The sequence below is a fragment of the Muscardinus avellanarius genome (genome assembly GCF_963383645.1).
Source record: "Muscardinus avellanarius genome assembly, chromosome: 3".
NCBI classification, from domain to species: Eukaryota; Metazoa; Chordata; class Mammalia; order Rodentia; family Gliridae; genus Muscardinus; species Muscardinus avellanarius.
The window spans coordinates 3,063,886-3,080,031 of record NC_137788.1 but is presented as its reverse complement, the minus strand read 5'-3'; the positions used below and the strand labels follow the sequence as shown (position 1 = coordinate 3,080,031).

General features: G+C 54.2%; 1 protein-coding gene across 1 annotated transcript in view; it reads right to left on the bottom strand.

Annotated features, from left to right (window-relative positions):
• The window catches only part of AJAP1 (adherens junctions associated protein 1), a gene marked incomplete at both ends in the record, with an annotated part of 121,072 nt that overhangs the window by 55,436 nt on the left and 49,490 nt on the right, over positions 1-16,146 (bottom strand). The window contains one exon of the mRNA XM_080693465.1: positions 6,871-7,667. Coding sequence (XP_080549591.1) covers positions 6,871-7,667 — 797 coding nt within the window. The remainder of the gene's footprint in view (positions 1-6,870; positions 7,668-16,146) is intronic.

Genomic DNA, 16,146 nt, shown 5'->3' with positions numbered 1-16,146 from the left:
GTAGACTCATTGACCCGCATTCAGAACAGAGGCCCAAAGCCTGTCTCCACCACAAATCAGATAGCACGTCTCACCGTCAGCAAGTGCTGCTGGGGATTTTGTCTGAGTCTCAGAACAGGATGGCCACGACTGGCTGGGAAGCCCAGGGCACCCACCTGCTGTGAGGGCGAGGGCAACATGTCACTCCAGAACCATAGCACTAAAATCCAGCTGATGGCATCTGCCTGGCCGACGACTGAGCTCACAAGCCAGTTGCCCAAAAACAGCCTGTGGTGGATGCAGGAAGGTGGATAAAATCTCTTCAGTATTCTCCTAGAGCTCACGACAAAGCCGACGTCCGTGCAGGGTCCTGTCCAAGCTGTCCCCAGGGAGACCACTAGGACCTCCCCATACTTGAGACAATCCAGCCCCTCCAGGATCATCTTTTCCAGCCTTTGTTTCAGAGGCCAGGAGATTGACCCCAGGGGTTTCAACTGACCTGGCTCCTCGCAGGGCCCCTGTCCTGGCTGGCAGAGGCCCTGCCCACTCTACTTACCCACCTGCACCTCCACTGCCCATGTGGGACCTCTTGCCTGTACCACCCTCCCAATCCTTCAGGACTTGGTCTCTAGAAACCAGGCCTGGTCCCCCCACCTGCAATGGTCCTCTCCTCCTACGGAGTAGTTCTGTCAGAAAAACTGCGTGAGGATGTATCCTCATCTATCTTGCCTTCCCAAACAGAATCTGAACCCCTTGAAAAGAGAGCAAAGAGCCCTGTTTCCCAGCTCTTCACCCTCCCCATGCCGAGGTTCAGTATCTTACCAACTAAGTATAAAGTTGATGGCTCATTGCGTAATTGATCAAGAAACCAGAAATTCTAAAACGGGTTCTCTTAACACAGTTGAATAAAAATTCTGAAAATGTGGTTCTGTCTAATATTTCATCTCAGCGCTCAAGATTGGTCCCCTGTGCATGGATGAAACTCATAAATCCCATGTGCTGAACGTCAAACAGAATCTGCTATCAATCCAATCTGTAATGGCATGCAGGATATAAGGAACAACACATTCTGCAGGCTGCGTCCGTGCAGCTCTTCCCTACCTGCTCAGCCAGCAACTCAGGGTCCCTTAGAGGAGACTGGCCTCCAGGTGGAGGGATTTCATGGAAGTCCCCTCCCTGCTGCACATTCCCAAACACCGGGATGGGGAAGAGCAGCAACCGAGAGCTTGGGAGTGTTGAGCTCAGCAGCTCCCAGGTATGCAGTGCTTCATGGGCACCGCCACTCTATAAGAACTAAAGAGCCTTCCAGTCCCGAATGTTCGCTCAAAGCAGGATGAGGCCCTGGGGGAACAAAGATGCTTAAGAAGCGCTTGATGCAGTAAGTCGGAGCAGGAGCAGGAGGAACCGAAATGAAAGGAAGCTGGGGAGAATCTTCCTCCCCGGAAAAGCACGGGGCCAGTTTTAATGAGCTGCTGCTCGTTAATCCACTTGGTGTGAGTAGACTTTGCTCAGCAGAAGGAGAGTGGCTCCAAGAGGCCAGAGTGCTGTCGGCCGACACCTGCGACCGTGAACAGCACATGCAGGTCACCGTGCAGCACCGTGTCCCCCAGGAGGCACCAGGCCACGTGGCTTCAGAAAGCCCCAATTAGGACTCTCTAGAGCGGCCTCGACTTCCACAGTGTTCAGGCCGCCTCACAGAGCGCCCGCTGCTCATTTGTTCTTTGATGCTCTCGTCCCTAATTAAGCCACTCAAAACTTTTGAAGTTCATGAGTCATTTGCTTCAAATATCTTTAAATTAAAGACAGATTCACTTCCCTGGTAGCAAATACCCAGCAACTTAATTAAAAGGGGCTCAGCATTTAAACTGCCACCATGGCTTCCAGCAGACGGGACAGGCTATGCTTCCCCTTTTATGTCTGCTGCTAATTTCCTTCCACTTCCGTGCGGATATTTGGGAAATATCTGATTGTCATGAGACACTTGCTCCCTGGGTTGCTCTCTGGGAGCTCACATTGTCGGCTGGCAGTCCGTGCAGAGAAAATAACACCAGCCTGTCCCTGCTTACAAAGGGGCACACCTAAAGGACATCGAGGGCCCCCTGGTGACAAGGACAAAAGCAACTTGGAAATTATCCTTGCAAATGCATGAGTGCACTGCAATGTAAAAATTACCGGGCAGGACTCAAAGTGACATCTGAGCCGTTGCATCCTTGAGCTGCAGGATGTCACCAAGATGGGACTGACTGAGAGCAGGCAAGTCTTGAATGATAATGGGACCTATGGGGCCACCGGGCCCCTCCTGGGTGGAGCACCTCCCCAAAGACCCAAGCATGAATGGCTGGAAAGTGCCAGACTTGTATGAGCAGGCCAGGAGCCACAGGACCAGGGGCCACCATGAGGGTCTAAGGCCTTTGCTGGACACTACCTGTGTGCCAAGCCCCCACACGCCAGGCATCCCACGGTGGGCCTAATCAGTAACTGAAATCAGTCCTCTCAATTCCTCACAAGCTCCCTGTATGAGTTTTAAGATCAGAGCTCAGAAAACGACCTTCTGGTTTTCTCCTGGGAGACTTTGTGATTCCAGAGCATGACCAGCAAGAGGGCCATCAGAGGAGGCTGAAGGCGCGCTGTGGGGGCCCGCCTCCCTCAACCTCAGGTGAACTTCTGACCCATCTGACGTCCCTCCTCTGCCAGCACTCGTGAGAGGCTGGAGCTGTACACTTCTGCCAATCCATGCCAGGTGATTTTCCATCCCAAGCGGTTCCTGGCTAGTGCCAGGGACACCTCTGCACTGAACACCAAGGTCAGGAACAAGGCTTTGGGACCTCATTAAATAACCCCTCAGAGCAGGCACCTGCAAATCAAAACAGTGATAGCAATCAACATCATCAATGTCATCATCCCCATCGCCATAGCAATCAACATCGCCAGTATCATCATCACCATCGCCATTCTCACCATCATAATCACCACCACCACCACCATCACCATCATGATCATCACCACCACCATCACCACAACCACCATCATCACCACCATCACAACCGTCATCACCATTATCCCTGTCACCACCACCACCATCGCCATCATCTTCATCACCATCATGACCATAATCACCACCACCATCATCGTCACCATCATCGTCACCATCATCACCATGATCACCACGACCACCATCACCACAACCACCATCATCGCCATTGCTATCATGATCATAACCACCACCATTACACAATCACCATCATCACCATCATCATCACCATCATGGTCATGACCCTCACCATCGCCATCACCACAACCAACACATCATCATTATCACCATTATTATCCCTGTCGTCACCACCAGCATCTCCGTCCTCACCACCAGCATCCTCATCCTCGTGTTAACCCATCACCATCACCACCATCATCATCATCACCATGATCATTACCCTCACCATAGGCATCACCACAACCAACACCATCATCATCCCTGTCATCACCACCAGCATCTCCGTCCTCACCACCAGCATCCTCATCCTCATGTTAACCCATCACCATCATCACCATCATCATCACCACCATGATCATTACCCTCACCATAGCCATCACCACAACCAACACATCATCATTATCACCATTATTATCCCTGTCATCACCACCAGCATCTCCGTCCTCACCACCAGCATCCTCATCCTCGTGTTAACAGGATCAAACACGTACTGAGCAGCTACTTTGTGCCAGGCACCGAGCACACGGCATGCACTGTCTCCTTTAATCTCTTTAACACTGTTAGCAGGTGGTTAGGTCCATTGCTCCCACTGTGGCACAGATGTATAAGCAGATTGCCTATGTTCACACAGCTACCATGAGAGAAAGCCAGGAATCTGAAGGTAGTGAGAGTCCTAACCATTATCCTAAAATCCAGGGGGGATTTTTCAAGTCTTTCCCCTACAGGGTGATTTTTGAGGGAGAGGCACTCTAACAATTCTGCCATCTATTCCAGGCAAACTTAGGTCCTGAGGATTTCAAGTGCCCCAACTCACTACAACCCTTTCCTTGCCCAGGAATGTGTGTACTCCAGACAGATAGAAAATGTAACCCTCCTCATCAAAACAAAAGTTAAACTTGCAAATCCTCAAACCCGATTCTAAAGATCTTGCTTTGGAAAACCGAACTGTTTTAACAAATACTGCTTCACTTCCTAAACTCTAGTTCCAGGTTCCAGGAATCCCCAGCAATGAGGGTGCAAAGCTGGGTATGTCTGCGATAAATAACAAGACTCTCCAGCCCCTAGTGGCCTGTTCTGCTGTTAACCCTGGCAGTGCTACCCTCTCAGCCACTCTTGCTGGGTATAAAAACAACTGATGTGTATGGTGCACTCCTCGGAGCTGGGTACCACGTTCTCTGCTTAACAATGATGCACTGAATCCTCGTAGCAACCAATCAGAAGTGTTTCCAAGCTTTGAGTCTGATGGTGAGGGAAAGGACAGTGAGAGAGAGACAGAGACAGAGACAGAGAGACAGACAGAGAGAAACTCCTTACCCAGGGTCACCCAGCATGCAGCAGATTCCAAATTCATACCTGCATCTACAGCCCCAAGCACTAGCAGCTCTCTATCACCACGAACAGCTTCCCAGACCTCAGCTGCAGGACCCTCAAGACCACTCCTGAAGTGCTCCTGTTCCACAGTATGACAGGGGCCCAGGTCTATATCCAATGAAGGCATAACAGATCCAGGGAGAGCAGCCTGCTTCCCATCATCCCTCCATCCAGGGAAGCTTCCATTAAAGAGACTATGCAGCCTGACCTCAGTTGCCCATGGAAGAGGCTCACTTTTTGCGTCACTAGCCAGTCCTGCCCAGTGTCTAATTTCAACTGCTGCTGCTTGGGTCTAGTCCAATAAGCTGCACTGGGATGGAGCCATTGACAAAAGCATCATCTCAGTATTTCCTTCTTCCTTTTGCCTTGACCTAGAAGCTGCCTGGTCCCTAACAAGGGCCACTGCAGACCACCCTTTCCCCATCCCCGAAGGCCACCACTGTTTTCCAGAATTACCGTTTCTCTGCTTTAGAGACAAATGCACAAATTCCCCCCCCCCTCATGTTTGTTTTGCTAAACAAATTAATCTGGCACCAGATTATATCACGAAGAACCATAAATCTTTTCCGAGATAAGCATCTGTCTCGTTGGATTAGCGGCATCCAATGTACTGTGAATTAATTTGCTAAGCCTATAATGCTGTCCTGGGCGTTTAACTTTCATAATAACAAATGTAATTTGGAATAAATGGGAACTTGTTTTCTCATCCATGTCTCTGTAGTAAGTGACGTGTTTGGAGGAGGTGACACTAAGTGCAAGCAGCGCCGAATTTCATTATGATGATGGCTCGAGAGCTTATTGAGGTGAAAACAAACGCTTTGCAAACTGCTCGCTAGCGCCTGGCACAGAGACGGCGAGCCACCGACACCGCGCGTCTGCAGGTTCTCGAGGAGGCTGCATGGGAGTCGGCCTGTGCAGGTCCCGGGCCCTCTCCCAAGGAGCTCCTCGAGCAGCCTCACCCCCAGCCTAGCCCAGCCTCCCAGAGCACTCGGCTTCTGCTACCGCAGCCCCGCCGCTTGCTCTTTAGGGCAGAATAAAAAATGGCAGATTCTCTTGTCCAGGTAAAAGAAGGAAAAGAGCCACGGGCTGAAGGGCGAATGGCAGCCACCCCACAGAAACCTGTCCACCTAGTGGCTGTTGCTTGCTCGTCCCAGGTTGGAAGGAGCCAGGCAGGACACAGTCTCCCATGGACAGTGGGCGCCCTGGACACTGTCCTGCCCACACCATGGAGAACTCTCAGGAGCACGTCTCCTGGCCCCGAATCCCATGCAGGCCACCCTGAGGTTGTGCAGCAGAAAGCTACAAGGGGCAACAGGGCATCTCCCTCCCTTCTGCGCCAATGCCCGGAACTCGCACCCTCTCTTATAAAGTTAGCAAATGCCGCTGTTTCTCTAGGACACACTGCGCACCCCACTTGTGAACTGAACATCGCAGTGGGCCTCAGCCTGTCCACAGAGGCAAAGGGGGTGCTAGGAAGGGCAGGGGCCAGGCTCTGGGGTGGCCCCCTCGGCCAGGCTCCTGGTGCGGGCACATGCTCTGGACCGTGAGCTTCCAAGTCTTACTCCTGTCCAAGCAATCTCAGAAGACCAGGCACAGGAGGAAAAGGACAAGGAAAACTGCACAGAAGTAGGTGTTTCAAAGTCAAGGGGCTGCGACTGTCCACATGCAGCCAGTGTGACGGCCACAGAACAAAAACCCTTTGCTTCCTTTTACCTCCAGACAACCTTCCCTCCCGCATCCCTGGGAGTCAGCCCCTGAGCTCCATCCCCAACACTGGAAGGTCCTCCTCTTACCTGGCCTCAGCCTTCCCCGCTATTTAAGGCCGCTCCTAATCCTGGACCAAGCTCCACCTGGCTGTTACCCCCACCCCATAGGTCCTGAACCTTCGAAGCTTTTTGAAAACTCCACATGGCCCTGAACCCATCACAAAATGTCCCTGCATCCCACTCCTTGAGTGGCCCCTGGAGATGATGTTGCAGGATTCCAGATGTGGCTGCATGTGGCGGGGACTGGCTAGTCCTTAACAGAGGCCTGGAGGCACCCCGTCCACTCCCAGGTGAACAGTAGTGACTGCAGACCTTCTCACAGCCTCCTTCCTTCCTCAACCTGCCAGTATCCTGGGGCCTCGCACGGTCATGGACCCGGGACGCCCAAAGCCCCTCGAGGTCCCACACCCACCCCGGTCCCCTTTCCCTTGCTCTGCCTCTGTCCCTGAAATGCCCTGGAGCATCTGAGTGACCCTCTTGTCACTCCTGAGCCGTGCCCACCCCCCAGCGCAACCAGACCAAAGCCCCAGGGAGGCAGCCTACCTGAGGTCTCCCCCAGGACCCGTGGGGGCTTGCTGTCGCTCCCGCTGTTGCTGGGACTGGTGGAGGGCTCCGTTGTGCTAACCCCCACGGGGACCTTCCTCCAGGGGTCCGGGGAGTCAGTGAACCCTTTAGTCTGTAATGTCAGCGAGGTGGTCGTGGTGGTGGTGGTCGTGGGGGCCACAGTTGTCTTCCGCGTTTGTAAGATGGCGACTGTTGTCGGACCGTACACGCCCGGAAAAGTGTTAGACTCCAGGGCCTCCTCGTCCCCCGTGGGCCCCCAGGCGATGAACTCTGTCTCTGTTGTAGGCCTGCCACCTCTGAAGTCAAAACTGTTGAGACCGGAGTCCCGCGTGTGCCTCCTTCCCCGCCTAAGGAGGCTCTGCTGCTCCGTGGCCCCACCGGCCACGGCAGAGGACGAGGACGAGGAGGAGGCAGCGAGGGACGGGCTGGATTTGGCAGCAGCTGGGGGCTGGGCCAGCTCCTCTTTGGGGACGAGGGCAGCCACCTGGTCCCGGGGTCTGTGGGCCCGCCTGGCGCGGGGCGTCTGCATCTGTCCGTGGGCCCGCTCCGTGCGTGCAGCCCGGGGGCTCCACACGGGCGCTGGGAGCCGCACCGGCTGTCCACTCCTCAGACTCCAGAGCCGTGGGGGCCGCTGCGGCGGGCGCAGTAGTAGCCGGAACTCGGGGCCGGGGCCCAGGGACTCACAGGATGGGAAATCCACGGTGAACTGCAGCATGGCTATCAGTATCCAAGCACGGCTTCCGAGGGAGCGGCCCGGCCAGCGGATGGACATGGAGCTGTATGGGAAAAAGGAGCGGTCAGGAGAGCGTGGGAAGATGCTTTTTCCCAAGGGAGGTCTCCACCCCGCAGCAGGACATGACACTATTTTACTTTATTTTGTTTTATTTTGTTGCAGGGATGGAGATGGAACCCAGGGGTGTTCTAACTCTGAGCTAAACTCCTAGCCCTATCTTTTATTCTTTATTTTGAAACAGGGTCTCACTGAGTTGCAAAGGCCTCACTAAGTAATAGCCAAGGCTATCCACAAACCCTTATCCTCCTGTCTCAGCCTCCCGAATGCTGGGATTACAAGCGTGCGCCTCCATGCCCGGCTTGTACATGACATTATTGTAGAAAAAAAAGCTCATTCTAACTTCAAAGGGAAGCACCAACCTTCCCAGGGAGGCTCAAGCACAGCCCTTCCCTGGCATCTGGGAAGGATGGTACTTGCTGTGGAGTCACAGGGAGCTGCTGCCTGGTCCCCGACTCCTCAGGACTTTCAGGCACCTAGCTGGCTGGTAACCCAAGAGCCCATATCCTAGAAGGGGGCTGAGGTTCAGGAATGCTCAGTGTCAGCCAGGATAAGATGACCTTAAACACCTGCCAGTCCCCTCCCTCTGCGGGTAATGGACCGGAGATACCAAGAGGTCATACAGAAACAGTGGCGGTATCAATCACCAGGCCAGTCTGGGGACCAGGGGCTTTTCCTAGGATGCAAAGTGACCCCACTGCAGGTGGCCAATGGAGTCTTCCAGGGGCGGTGTATGCGGCAGGCCCCTAGGGCACCACGGCTCCTGCCCCGGCTTGGAGATAGGCATGCTTCAGAGCAGACTGGCTGCCTTCCGCACCAGACAGGTCACAGGAAACCGTCTTAGTCTCGACCTGCTCTGGATGCCGCTGGGGGAAATGAGATCTGTTCCAGATAAGCTTCAGGTTTATGGCTGCCCAAGTGTTTGTTCTGTTGACATTTCCACTCCTCCTGTTTACCTTGGGCACAGGTGCCCTTTGAAACCTCGCATCCACCTCCGCAGCTCCAGGAGGCTGTAGAAAGGCCAAGGCCCACGCAGCCCAGCGAGGGAGGCAGGGCCGGGGGAGGACAGAGCCATGGGAAGCGGTGTGTTGGGGCCTCTCAGACCGGTGCCCCCACCCAGAGCCCACCGCGGCTGCACCATTGGTCACAGACCCATTTCTTGACCGGTGGACACTGGGGCAAGACACGGGAATCCAGGCCCAGAGGACGCAGGCTCACGCTGCCTCGTCCACCGGCGTGGATAATTAAGGGCTTATTATAAGTGCCACTCAAAGTCAGCTCGTATCACCAACCACACGTCTGAAAGTTAAAGTGAATCCAGAAGCTTCCGCGGCTGCTGCAGTGGGGGTTGGCAGCGGGTGGGGCGCTCCAAGCCTGAGCAACCAAGTCCACCAGACTCCAGAAGCAGGCAGGGCCGGTCGCACATGCGTGTGTACAAGTGTGTGTGTAAGTGTGTGTGTGGCTGTGCTGATACGCATGAGCCTGTTGGTATGACTGCGTGTGTGTGTGTGTGTATGTTGTTGTATGTCTGTGTGTCCGTCCATGTGCATCAGTACGTGTCCACGTGTCGGTGTGCGTGACTGGGTCTCTGTGAGTGCACGTGTCTCTGAGTGTCTGTGAGTGTGTCCGTGTGTGTGAGGGTGTCACACCCCTCCTCAGGAATACTCAGAAACAGGCTGGTCCCTGAGGGTCATCAGGTTGTTGAGAGAAATAAACTTGTGCTAATGAGCGCTAATTATCGAAAGGGACTCATCCCCAAATAATAAGGCCCCGTTTTTGTTTTTTTTTTTTTTTAATCAGAATGAAAGTGCTTTGCTGCAGAAATTAGGAACTGCTCATTATGCTAATGCCTCCACACCAGGTTCTGGTGTTGTGCATTTTCTCTGCACCAGCAGCCAAGCTCAATGCAGGGACCAGAGCCATAACCACGGAGCAGAGAAATGTAGGTCAGTGTGAAATCCCCCTTGCACACGTGGGGGAGGCTCCTCTGTGGCCACAGGTGACCCAGCGAGGACAGGAGGGGCCTGAGAACTTTGGGTCTGCCCCTCCTGCACATCTGGGTGGGAGTCTGGCCCCAGGGGACTGAGGCTCAGCTGCTTGGCTTCAACAGGCCCCACCAGGCCTTACAAGGTCCAAAAGACCTCACCAGGCACCTTTAACCCCCCTCAAACAACCCCCACCCTGGCAGGACCCCACTAGGCAGACTGAGCCAAAAGCACCCTGCCAGGTACACCTGCCTGCCATCAGTACTTGCAGAAATATTACCCCAGGAAATTAAAACCATGGCACCTAAGCCTGGGCCTGCCTCCTCGGCATAACTTTACACACAGGATATTTCTGTGATTTTTCACCAATCATGAGCTGTAATTGGTTACCATAGAAACCCCCTCATTTTCAAGACACCCAGCTGTTATGCAGAAAACCCAGCCATTTCCATGTGGCAGGGAAGGTGGATTTGCTTCTCCCTGTTTAAAGTAATGCGTTTGTTCAGAGGAATAATAGAGCCCTGGTGGGTGAGCCAGGAAAGGCCCTGCCCCACCTGGCCCCGGGAAACATTGGGTATGCAGGATACCTGCTCCTGCAGGGAGACCGACACTGATTCCATGGCTCGAAGAGAGCACATTATTAAGGTCTTTAAGGAGGTCAGAGGCCCTGGACTCTGCTCTGCCCCCAGGCCCAGCCGGCCTCTGTGAGCTATCTGGACTTCCATGGGTCTGAGGCACACTTGGGGGCTTCTTGCAAGAGGCACAAGGAGGATTTAGCTGCATCTCCAAGGACCCCTGAACACCCACGAAAGGAATCTCCTTGCTCTCCTCCAGCTACTCCGAAGCCAAGCAGAAGCCCAGGACGTTCTTTCTGACCCTACTCAGCAGAGGGCGGGGGCCTCCGCGGTGGCTCTAACTGCATGATGGAGCTGTTCTGGGAGGTCTTGGCACAGCAAGAGCCCGTGTGCTGTCAGCTGTGCATCAGGAGGGCGGGACCCCACACACCTGCAGAAGGAAGGCCCACAGCATGGCAGCCAGCCATCATATGACAGGCGCATGACATGCTTACCCAGAAGCAAGGTAAAGATCGCAGAAGCTTCCCTCAAACTCTGGGGCATCCAAAGACCCTTAAGAACATGCTACCCACTTCACATGACGAGAGCTAAGAGGAGAGCCAATGGATGGACAGTGCCAAGTGACGGCGAGGCTGCGGGGAGACGGGGGCCCTCACACGGGGTGGGTGGCAATGCAAATGCTTGCAGAAAAGTCTGGCAACTCCCTCCAGGCTCAAACGTAAAGTTTCCATGGGTCCAGCAATTCCGCTCATGGATGTACCCATCTGCCCATGCCAAAACCTGCATGTGGGTATCCATGGTGTCTCTACACAACAGCTCAAAGTGGAAACAACCCGTGTCCGTCAGCAGATGAGAGAGCAGACAAAACATGACCTATCCCTGCAACAGAACATCATTTGGCCATAAAAATCAGAAAGGCTGAGCCAGGTGACGCCATGCCTGATCCTCAAAACTACTGCTCCAAGGGAAAGAAGCCAGTCACACAACTGCGTATTGACTGATTCCACTAATACGGAATATTCAGAAAAGGCAAATCCATAGAGACAGAAAGTAGGTTGGTAGTTGCCAGGGGGAGGGGGAGCAGGCACCTCTGCTTACTGTGCAGGGTTTCTTTTGGGGATGGTGAAATGTTCTGGAACTGATTGTGGTGGCGACCACACCATCCTATGTATGTACTAAAACCACTGGACGTAGTACGTCTTCAAAAGTAGAATTCAAGGGCATGTAAATTATACCGCAATAGAAAGAAAAGAGAACATAGCAGACAAGGGAATCATGTGCCAGGGTACAGGGGGTCTGGCCTGGCATTGGAACCCTGAGCAGCAGGTGGAAGAAGTCAGAGTCACCTCCTCCCTCCTGACCTGCAAGTGCTTTGCAATAGATGAGCCTCTAAGACTTCCAGGTTCCCCCCACCTTCCTTGCTGGGCCTCCCCGGATCATTCTCTCCACCTGACAGAGGGACAAGCCTGAGATTGATGTCACTCTGCAGCCTCCAAGAGACACTTCTCAAAAGAGGAACACAGTCCCTGGGCCAGCCAGCACCCACTGCCTCCAAACTGGAGGTGCTGCTCCAGCGCCCTTTATTTCTTAGTTTGCGGCTTTCTTGCTTTTCTTCCTTTTAAATTTTTATTGAAATCTCTTTTCCCCAAGAACAGTTTAATAAGATTCAGTGAATCAGGATTCAATCCGCTACCTTCTGTATATTTTCTTCACAGAAGAAAATCACTGTCAATTAAGGGAGACAAAGACATCTCTTTACCCGAAGTCGTACTTTTCCAGGGGCTGCGAGTTTGCCTCAGGTTCCTTCTGGAAGTTGTTAGGCCCTCGCTTTTTGGGGTCCCTGGGCAGGGAGAAGCTGAGCTGGGCAGAGCCCTGATATTGTGCAGCCGGGGGCAATTTGGAATCTCCAGGGTGAGACAGGACTCTGAGCTGTCCCGCGAGTGACCAGTCTACTGCTGTCCCCCGTGGATTCCCAGTCCCTCAGTGCCTGCTCCTGGTCTTGTTCCATGGGTCCCAGGAGAGGACGATACTGTCTGCTGAGGTGTTCACTGAGGCTGAGCTCACAGCTTCTACTCTGCCAGCCTGTTTTCCGATCCTGCATGGGAGACGGCCGGAGCAGGGGGGCTAAACTTCTCGGCTAAGGAGATGCCCACTTCTGCGACCAACAACACACAGGGCACAGCTAGAAATACCGCTGGGGACGCCAAAGGGAGACGCGGATATGTCTGTTCAGACGCAGCGGCACGGCTGGCTTTTGGTGAATTCCCCTTCTTTTATGGAGTCAGCGAACCTCAAAAGGATGTACTTTGCTTGGGTGCAGGGCTCATCCTGCTGGGTCTGCCACCTCAGCCCTCATAAGCCACGCTTGATGCGTCCGCACTGCCCCCAGCTCGTTAGCTCTCTGGATAAACTTTGCATCTGAGATTAAATTTGGATTTACACAAGAATTGCACGCGTACAGAGAGTTCCTGGGACTCCGTTCCCAGTTCCCCAGCGGCACATGTCAAGGGACCTCCATGGCGGTTACCAGGAGCTGAGGAGCGCGGGCAGCTCACTTGTGCCTGGGTGACGCGTATTACCTGGATCTCACTAGTTATCATCTCACATCCTTTTGTGGTCCCAGATCCCACCCAGAACACGTCACGTTCAGGTCTCCTCAGGCTCCTCTTGGCCGTGACACTTCCTCAGACTTTTCTGGATTTCGACGGCCTTGGGGGTTTGGTGGAGCCCTGGTCAGATCTTCCACAGCTGTCCCTCCACTGGTGTCTGCCTGACGTCTTCCTCACGAGTGGACTGGGGTTGTGGGTCTGGAGGGGACCACAGGGGCGAGGCCCCTCTCGGCACTTCACAGCCAGGCACCCGCTGTCCACGGCGACCTGGCTGTTGGGTGACCTGGCTCGCCTGGAGGAGGCCACGACTACCAGGTGCCATCAACGAACACCCCCCATGCTTTGATCTTTGGAAGCAGGTCACTACAGTGCACATTCTTGGGGAGCTTCCACTTTATTTTAACTCTTTAATACCCCCCTTTAACAACCAGAACAGGCAGGGGAGGAATGACAGGCAAGACTGGGAAGCAGTGTTGGTGCAATCTCAGTAATGAAGGACCGAGCGCTCTCAGGAGGCCTCTCCCCATGGCAGGTGGGGCAGGGGTATATTTTCCCCTTTCCTTAAGCCTAATGTTCCAAGTGCTTCTATACTTTAGGAACTACTGGGGAGTTGGCATAGAGAAGCCCCAAGTCCTCCAGCCCCAAGAAGGGCCCCAAGTCCTCCAGCTCCAAGAAGGGCCCCAAGTCCTCCAGCTCCAAGAAGGGCCCCAAGTCCTCCAGCCCCAAGAGGGACCCCAAGTCCTCCAGCCCCAAGAAGGGCCCCAAGGCTGTGGGTGCTCATCTACAGTGCAGGAACCTGTGCTACCTGGACTCCACCAGGGAACCAGAGGAAGCCTGGGGATTTGTTCTCAGGCATGTTCAGATTCTTCTCTTGGCAAAGACGAGAGCTGATAGGCATGGGTTCGGGCCCAGGTGCTGGTGGCAGGGCCAGCCTGCAGTGCTTGCTCAGCCCTAACCTTTAGGAGAGCAGACCTTCCAGGAGGCGGGCCTTGCTGGAGATGGCTAGGTCACTAGAGAGGTGCCCTCAGACTACAGGACCTGGTATGTCTGTCTTTCTCTCTCTCTCTCCCTTCATGGCCTAGAAGTGAGCAGTTTTGAGGCACCCGCATCCTCACCATCATGCGCCACCACAGGCCCAAAGCCACGGGCCAACCAATCAGGGATGGAAATCTCTATGCCTTGTGCCCAACACAACCTTTTCTATGAGTTGATTGTCTCAGGCATTTGTTACCATCCCAGAAAGCTGGCTAGCACGACCTTTTCTCACCATCCTGGCCTCCTGATGAACTATGGAGAGAAATTCGGTGTGGGATAGGAAGTAAGATCTATATGCCTGCTGTGGAAATGGCCCTACCATCTCTAATTTCTCCTCAGAGCCCACATTGCCCCAAGTTCTCAGCCTGTCTACCATAGAGGGACAGGGATGCTGGCTCCCAAAGCCAATCCTTCTCCCTGTTACATGATGGTCCTGCTTCTCCAAGCAAAAACCAGCTCCACCTGGGTCCCGGAGGCTAACCATCCAGGAAGGTGCAGGCGCCACCACTGGGGCTCAGGCAGAGACCTCCCTCCCTCCTCTGCTCGGGATCCCGCCCTCCAGCCTGGCTCAGGAAGGGAATTCCCACCTTGTGGAAAGCGGTGTTGGTTCAATCTAAGTAATGAAAGAACAAGGGCACTAAGCCCTGAATCACCGTGATAGCATCCCCATCCGATGTCATGGACATATCCTGCCAGAGCCGCTCCTCCTGCTGCCTCCTGACTTCAAATGATTAAAAACATCCCAGCCAGGCGTGGTGGTGCACACTTGTAATCCCAGTATTTGGGAGGCTGAGACGGGAGGATTGCAGTTCATGGACAGACTCAGCTACTACTTAGCAATGCCCTTTGCAACTCAGTGAGGCCGTTTCAAAATAAAGAATAAAAAATAGAGCTGAGGGTGAGGCCCAGAGGTAGAATGTCCCTAGTACCAAAAAAGAAAAAAAAAAAAATCCCTCTGTTTACTCTGTTTAGAAAGGAGCTCCAGATTGCCCAAAGGTCTTTGTCATCAGCACCCCGAGTTTCAGACCTGCACAGGAAGGTTGACTCAGAGATGCCGCAGCATCGGCCGGACTCACTGGTCCCCTAAATGACAAAGCTTTCTGAACCCCCACCCCACAGTGCTGACAACACTCCTTCCTCAGGCCCCAGGGTTCTGGAGTCACCTGAGCACCTCAGTAGTGATAGGCTCATTCCTGCTTTGAGGCCAAGGCCCAGGAAGCACCCCCAGCTGCGGCAGGTGGCACAGAGCTGGGTGGTCCAGGAGGGAGTAGACAGCTCCACTGATCTGCAGCAGAGCCAGAACCTTTGGGAAGAGTGTACTGCTGCAGCCTGGTCGCTGCGCCCTGGAAACCACAGGGCGTTCCACCCGGAAGGGACAACAGCAGTCATACCAGCCCACACAGCTCCTTCCTGAGGACTGTAAACCTTCGCCAAAGTGTTCTGCAGCCAACCTCATGTGAGCCAGGCACAGACCCTTCATCATGAAACAATGTGCGGACCTGGGTGCCCACGTTTTGCCAGGCACCACAGGAAACACAGATCTTGTTCCAAACCTTCACATCCTGGCTCAGGCTACAAATGCATGTCTCAGCTGTAAACCCAGAGGCTGGGACCTAGGAGATCCCAGTGCTCCCACACCAGGGGCCTACTAGAGGAACAAAAACAAAACTTTCCCTAAGCTGTAACCTCAGAGGCTGCTTCCTGGATACTCGGCATGATGGCGTTGCGTGGGGAGGCGGCCTCGGCAGGCGCTGTCCCCCCACCCGTCCTGAGGCACCAGCCTCAGCAAATCGCCTCACACCCTCTAGCAGAGGTTCACAGCATCTGGCGACTCTGGCCACATAGATCGCTTAGATACAGCACTGTTTCTCACCTGAGGATGATTCTGTCCCTCAGGGGGACACTCAGCAATGTCTGGAGACGCATTGGGTTGGCACCACTCAGAAGCACCACTGGCATTAGTGACAGAAGCCAGGAATGCTGGGAAAACACCCACAGAGCAGACTTCTCCCACCCCACACGTCCAGAGGGCCAGGGCTGGGGAATCCCGTTGCATGACGCCTCTCGTCCCTCCCACACACAAACCTGATCAGACAGGAGAGCTCGTCTGACTCCCAGGAGCAAAGGCCTGCAGATGCCAATGGCATGGGGGCTTCGTATCCTGGCACTGCAACCTGCTAGCTGGGAGCTGGGACAACCTGCCTACCCACTGCGGACCTCGGTGTCCCCATCTGCAAAGCATGGTAGACGCAGGCAGCCTT